Raw genomic sequence first — 7500 nt, 5'->3', positions numbered from 1 at the left:
CGAACCCGTGTCCCCTGCATCGGCAGGCGGACTCTCAACCACTGCGCCACCAGGAAAGCCCCCTCCAGTGCTTTTAAAATGATGTTTTCTTTAGTTATCCAGCATTTACTTATTTATTTATTTATTGCTGAGTCGGGTCTTAGTTGTAGCACTTGGGCTCTGTAGTTGTCGCACGGACTCAGTAGTTGCAGCACGAGGGCTTAGTTGCCCTGTGACATGTGGCATCTTAGTTCCCCGACCAGGGATTGAATCTGTGTCCCCTGCATTGGAAGGCAGATTCTTAACCACTGGACCACAAGGGAAGTCCATATCCAGCATTTAAAAATTGTTTTCAGCAAGAGTTAGTTCTAAAAACCTAACCTAACAATATAAAAAATGGAATTCAAAAGTATATATCTCTGATCATGAAATTTGGGGCAGGACATCCCTGAGAAGATTTTGGGAAGTAGGGAAATTATTCATGGCATCTTGGAAAAGGACCACTATATTCAATATTGCTTTTAAAGCCAGATTCTAATAATAGCAACTTCCATTAATTGAACACTTTTTCTGTCCCAAGCTTTCTACTGGGGGCATTACATAAACTCTTTAATTTCATTAACATAACAAACCTTTACAATGATGGGTACTATCATTATACCTGTTTTATGAAATGAAGAAGCTGAGATTTGAGAAGTTCTGAGACGATTGGCAGAGTTTGACCCAGACCCAGATCTAGGGCTCCAGAGCCACACTCCCAACCCCAAGGGGCTCCCCTTCTTGTCCCAGTCTCACATGTTTTCATAAACACTGGAAGGTTTAAAGCAGGGGCCCCCAACCCCTGGGCCATGGACCGGTACTGGTCCATTGCCTGTTAGGAACCAGGCCACACAGCAGGAGGTGAGCGAGCGGTGATGGGCGAGTGAAGCTTCATTTGTATGTATAGCCGCTCCGCGCCGCTCGCATTACTGCCTGAGCTCCGCCTCCTGTCAGCATTATTGTGAGTTGTATAATTATCTCATTATATATTACAGTGTAATAATAATAGAAATAAAGTGCACAATAAATGTAATGTGCTTCAGTCATCCCGAAACCATCCCCCCTACCCTGGTCCGTGGAAAAATTGTCTTCCATGAAACTGGTCCCTGGTGCCAAAATGTTTGGGGACCGCTGGCTTAAAGGACTGAGGTTCGTCTACTCTCATTTTCTCTGTCCCCCTTGTGGTGGAAATGTGAACTGCGACAGGCCGGAGCTCTCTGGAGACGGTTGCTCTCACATTCAGGAATCCATGGGAAGCATGTTTAAACTTCTGATTCCTGGGCTGCAAGTCCAGAGAGTCTGAAGCACCAGACAGAGAGTAGTGCCCAGAAACATGAAGTTTTCATCTGCTCCCGGGGAGTTCTGTTGTAGTGGGTCTTGGACCCCACTTTTGAGAAAAGCTGATCTAAGGGTGAATGAATATCCATGAATCATTGGATATTGCGGGCTTGTTCTCTCCTATTTCCTGTTAGTGAAGGGCAAGTTTATGTCTTTCCAGTATGTAGGGAATGGCCCTTTCCCCTTTTAGTCCCTTGAAAAGCAGTTCAGACTTCAATTACTTTTTTTTTTTTTTTTTTTTGGTGGTATGCGGGCCTCCCTCTGTTGCGGCCTCTCCTGGTGCGGGGCACAGGCTCCGGACGCGCAGGCTCAGTGGCCATGGCTCACGGGCCCAGCCGCTCCGCGGCACGTGGGATCTTCCCAGACCGGGGTGCGAACCCGGTTCCCCTGCATCGGCAGGCGGACGCGCAACCACTGCGCCACCAGGGAAGCCCTAGACTTCAATTACTTTTAAATGAGAGAGTACATCTAGTGCTTTGTAAGCCCTGTTAAGTAGAAATGAGAATGTTTGAACCAGGACATCTTTGATGTTATAATGTACTATCCAGTAATTCATTGTTTGACTGTAATATAGTGGTGGGAGCTGAAGGGAAAAGTAAAGTATCTGGTTATTTTAGAGAAGAAAATCTCATCCTGTCTTTCTTCCTCCTCCCTCACCCACTTCTTCTCAGATTGTGAAGTGGTCGGATTGTTGCCTGCCGTTAGCTTGCAGACCTGGGGATCCTTATCGGTTGATCGCCAAAGCAAGTGTAGATGACTTCAGCCAGCTGGGAGTGGCGTTCCTTGAAGATAGACTCCAGGTGGCTAACGGACTGACACCCCAAAAGATCGTTTGTAAGTCATCTTAGGGGATGTTTTCATCATAGCAGGATACCATTAGTTATGAGCTTAAGGACTGTTGTTCGGTGTGACTGAAGGGCAATGCTTATTTGCAGCTGAATTCAGCCAGCAGTTTGGATAGAACCATAATAGTATAACATTCATACATGTGTCAGTTTTTTTTTTTTTGAGGTGCTTATCCCTGACTATATCATCAGTGCTTTTCAAATGCTTAAACAAGGATTTCCCATAATTGCGTTGCTCATGGAATGGCATGCAAATTTAGAACCCATATAATATTTATTTCACACACTCTAATACAGTATAACTGGTTTCTAGACCATAGTTCAACTGAATGGAAGGCATAGCCAGTGTTACTATGAAGTTCTAAATCTTAACAGTTTTTTTTTACTTAAAACATATATACTACATCATTTTGGGACACATATTTTTTCAGGAAACACTCAAAATGTTCTTCCTTAATTTGGCTTGAAAGTAGGCTTTCCATGTCGATGTAAGTCTTTTTTATGTACATGTATACACATATATAATTTTTAATTAATTAATCAATTAATTTCACTCCTGGCGGCGCTGGGGCTTCGTTGCTACGCACGGGCTTTCTCCAGTTGCGGAGAGCGGGGGCCACTCCCCACTGCGGTGCATGGGCCCCTCACTCTGGTGGTCCCCCCACCATTGCGGAGCACGGCGTTCAGACGCGTGGGCCCCAGTGGTTGTGGCACGCAGGCTCAGTAGTCGTGGCTCACGGGCTTAGTTGCTCCGCGGCATGTGAGATCCTCCCGGACCAGGGCTCGAACCTGCGTCCCCTGCACTGACAGGCAGACTCCCAACCACTGCACGCCCAGGGAAGCCGATGTACACGTATACTTTTAAAATTTTATTTTATTGAAGTATAATTGACTTACAAGAAAGTCTTCATTTGTATCTTGAGCCAATGAGTGTCACCAGCTCTGGAAATTTGTGAAAATCACTTCATTTCCCCATTGGCCATGTGCATGTGCCTAATACCATGCGAGACGTTTAGCAAGTGCTCAGTAAATGTTTTTTGAATCAGTGATTGTAAACTTATATTCCAGACCTGGGTCAAGATACTGTGGCAAGATCCTTCTCCCTGGTTGATCCAATGAAGTGTCCTGAGAGTGGCTTTTTCCTGGGGCGTGCGTGGATAGACTCTAGCTATGTGCCTTGTTTTTGAGTTTCATTATCATATAGGAGATTGATAGCCACAAAATTGAATCTATAAGCAAGTGGACAAAATCACCTCTCCGAATCTCACTTTCTTCACCAGTCAATAAGGGGGTCTGAGGTTTTCCGATCTGTATGGGAAAGGTGTGGAAACGTGCGATTTTACTCGGGATTGTCAGGGGCACCCTCCTAGCAGGTGGGAGCAGTTACGTGGTTCCCAAGGAGGCCTCAGAGTTGGGGGGTGGGGAATGAGGGCTGCCCTGGAATGTAGGTCGTGCAGCGCAGAGAGCGCCCTGAGGTTCTGAGCTGAGCTGCATGACAAGCCAGAGGGTTGATGGATTGATTGTCTTTTCTGTTCTCTTTAGCTGTCCACTTGCACGACTCCGATCTGAAGGAACTTAAGGATCAGGCCTCAGACACGCCAGCCCAGCTCCTAGAGCCCCAGCCCGAGTCTTCTGTTGAGAGCAAGCCTGAGCTGGAGGTTATGGAGCACGTTGGCAGAGAGGACTGCCAGGTTCTGGGTTCCGCACCCACGCAGGGGCAAGGCAGTGCCCTGAGGGGCGAGCCTGCCGGGGAGAGCGACAGAGGCGTGGGCTCCTTCGAGCACTGTCACCTCCATCTTTCTAGCTGCCACGAGTGTTTGGAGCTTGAGAACAGCACCATCGAATCCGTCAAGTTTGCCTCTGCCGAGAACATTCCAGATCTTCCTTACGACTACAGCAGTGGTTTGGAGGGTGTCACGTATGACCTCTGCCCCAAGAGAGAACAGAGGAGGGTCAACCTCACGGGAAAGGCACCCAACATCCTTCTCTACGTGGGGTCCGACTCCCAGGACGCCCTGGGCCGGCTCCAGCAGGTCCGGTCAGCTCTGGCCGACTGCGTGGATACCAACTGTTACGCTCTCTACCACCTGCCGCTGGAAAGTGCTCTCAGGGACCCGTGGCCAGACAACTGCCTGTTGGTGGTCATTGCCACGAGGGAGTCCATCCCTGAGGGCCTGTCCCGGAGGTTCATGGCCTATCTTTCTCAGGGAGGGAAGGTCCTGGGCCTGTCATCGCCCTTCACGCTTGCTGGCTTCCAGGTGACCAGGAAGGCCCCACTGCAGGACACAGTCCAGAGCTTGGTTTTCTGCAAGGCAGACTGGAGCCAGGTGAGGCTCAGCGTCTGGAGCAGCGGCTGCGTTTACGAGGCGGGCCCCGGGGAGCCACTCAGCCTGGGCAAGCTCCAGGGCCACCTGGACAGCAAGGACAAGGACAGGCTGATTGTGCAAGTGCCTTTCGGAACATGTGGAGGAGAAGCTGTTCTTTGCCAGGTACGCAGGCCGGCATCCATGTCAGGATCTTTGGGTCTCTTTGATTAGATATGCTCTTGAAGGATGTACTTTGAAAGGCTGGAGAGTCTGTGTGCTGGGGGGGGTACTTCTGACTTGTGGCTGGGAATTTTTGCTGATGGTGAGTAGCAGGCTTTCCTGTGAATATCCTGTTTCACCAAAATACTTGTGATGGAGGAACGAGGCAGAAGGTATTATGGCTAATTAAAGATTGCTGGTTGGGCTTCCCTGGTGGCGCAGTGGTTGGGAGTCCACCTGCCGATGCAGGGGACACGGGTTCGTGCCCCGGTCCGGGAGGATCCCACATGCCGCGGAGCGGCTGGGCCTGTGAGCCGTGGCCGCTGAGCCTGCGCGTCCGGAGCCTGTGCCAAAAAAAAAAAAAGATTGCTGGTTAATCAAGAATTAGCCAAAACTTGTTACTTGTCTTGATCTGTACACTGGTAATACTCTTTCTAAAATCCATCAGTCCCCACTCTCTCGCCTCAAAGCACACTGTAGTTAATATAATTGAACTGTTATTTAATGAAGGGAATTGAGTGCCTTGGGGTGGTAATTCCAAACAGTAGTAACTATCCCATTAAAATATTGTCAGGGGTTTGTGTGAACGCTCACCACCTGCTGGGATAGTGAGTGTTGAAAACACCTTCAGATCCTCAATTCCTTTATGATTTGTCAGTCTTAAAATCTAAGTGCTGAGAACACTTTCAAATAAGAGAATATTGAAGTGATTTAGATTTATAGCAAATTAATATGTAGGTAAGAGAAAATGGAAACAGAGATAAAAGGAAAATTTTACTTTCCTTCCCATGCTAAGGGGGCTCCTTTGGTTCATCTGCTGTCCCCCTTGAGCTTTTTGTTTGTTTGTTTAAGCAAATGGTAGCAGGATAGACTGCTTCAGAATTCCTGATCATTTACTGCAAATCTTTTAATGCCTTTGGGCAAAAGTGTTTTTTTTGCCCTTTTTGAATATTTACTTATTTAGCTGCTCTGGGTCTTAGTTGTGGCATGCAGGATCTTTTAGTCGTGGCATGCGGGATATAGTTCCCTGACCAGTGATTGAACCTGGGCCCCCTGAATTGGGAGTGCAGAGTCTTAACCACTGGACCACCAGGGAAGTCCCCGGGCAAAAGTTTTTGTTAGAGTTTAGATGAACACTCATACTTAAGCATTTGATGATCTAATGATTGTTTATTTTTTATTTTTTGGCTGCACTGCGCGGCATGTGGGATCTTAGTTCCCTGACCAGGGATCAGACCTGCGCCCCCTGCAATGGAAGTGCGGAGTCTTAACCACTGGACCGCCAGGGAAGTCCCTGATGATCTGATGAGAAGACTAAGTAGATGTGGATATTTTGCCCAGAATGGTTCCCAGGATAAGCGTAACAGATTTTGTTTTGTTATAGGGATTTTTTTATTGAGTTAGCGAATTGTTTCCTTTTTTTTTTTTTTGGTATGGTTTCATTTCATATGCTGTGCGTCTCTCCAGCCCTCCTAGCAATTAAGTCTCTTGGGTTTTCTGACCAAACATTTTTTAAGGGGGCATGAACATGTTCACAGATGAACGTGTACAACACATGTTCATCGCACATGAACACGTACAACACAAGCAGGTTTCATGTGGGCTGCAAACCACATGAATTAGTTTTTGGAGGCCTAATAAAGTTCCTCTTATTTTTTTGTCTGCAAAACTATAGTAACTCAGAAAATCCACTTAAAAACCTGACTTCCTAGAGCCGCATTTCAGCTTTCAGCAGTGAATTTTACCACCCCTGTGCACAGACTTGTACTAGAAAATTGATTCGGCACTGTTGCGATCCATTTCTCTGAGTTACATAGCAAATCTGCTTGCTGTACCATTTAAATTGACCCCGTTACTGTCATAAAATTTGATATGCATGCATTGCCCTAGGATAAAAGGCAATATGATGCAGCTTCAAAAATCAGATGCAGGGGATTAGAATGTCATTTTTGATTTTAAATGACTTCCAGTCTCTGTGTGACAGAGTCACTGTTTTCTCCTCAGGCCTGTGTCACTACCATACCTTGCTGCCGAGATTAACCAATAAATATTAGCACAGGCTGGTTAGTTTCCGCTTTCCCTGTTCAATTTCATAGTCTTCATGTTTGTAGTAAATGGGGCAATGATGTAACCCAGTAAGCGGAGGACTTCAAGGACAAACCACAGCTGCTCAGTAGGTGGTGGTCTCACAGCCAGGGAGCTGACGCTGAGACCTTAGGCAAGGCATTCATTGTCGTACAGAAAATGGAAATTTTTTTTTTTTTTTTTTGGCGGTACGTGGGCCTCTCACCGCTGTGGCCTCTCCCGTTGCGGAGCACAGGCTCCGGACGCGCAGGCTCAGCGGCCATGACTCACGGGCCCAGCCGCTCCGCGGCACGTGGGATCCTCCCGGAATGGGACACGAACCCACGTCCGCTGCATCGGCAGGCGGACTCTCAACCACTGTGCCACCAGGGAAGCCCAGAAAAAGGAAATTTTGATGGACTGTTCTGCTGATCAGATTTGCAGGGAAAGTTTAAGGCTGTGGCTTAATGCTGACATTCGATTTATCAAATGGACCAGGAGTTTGGCATGAAGTTGTGCAAATAGAGCCTGTGAAATGGATTTGAAATATTTTGTGTTCTTATTTAGCTTAGCACATAGCAGAAGCAGTTCTGCTTTTACAGCAGAGTTTCTCAACTATGGCACTGTTGAGATTTCGGACTGGTTCCTTCTTTGTTGTGGGGTCATTAGCAGCACTGCCTGCTAGATGCCAGTAGCACCCGCCGTCCCGT

General features: G+C 47.3%; 1 protein-coding gene across 1 annotated transcript in view; it reads left to right on the top strand.

The window, feature by feature from the left end:
• Window positions 1-5065, top strand: part of LOC114485348 (biotin--protein ligase-like) — a 22121-nt gene extending 17056 nt beyond the window's left edge. Inside the window, exons 3-4 of the mRNA XM_028486613.2 lie at window positions 2028-2190; window positions 3744-5065. Coding sequence (XP_028342414.1) covers window positions 2028-2190; window positions 3744-4738 — 1158 coding nt within the window. The 3' untranslated portion in view covers window positions 4739-5065. The remainder of the gene's footprint in view (window positions 1-2027; window positions 2191-3743) is intronic.
• The last annotated feature ends 2435 nt before the right edge of the window (window positions 5066-7500 follow it).

Source organism: Physeter macrocephalus, unplaced genomic scaffold (assembly GCF_002837175.3).
Source record: "Physeter macrocephalus isolate SW-GA unplaced genomic scaffold, ASM283717v5 random_1385, whole genome shotgun sequence".
In the NCBI taxonomy this organism is placed as follows: Eukaryota; Metazoa; Chordata; class Mammalia; order Artiodactyla; family Physeteridae; genus Physeter; species Physeter macrocephalus.
The sequence above is the reverse complement of the archived record's forward strand: the minus strand, read 5'-3'. Positions and strand labels throughout refer to the sequence as shown.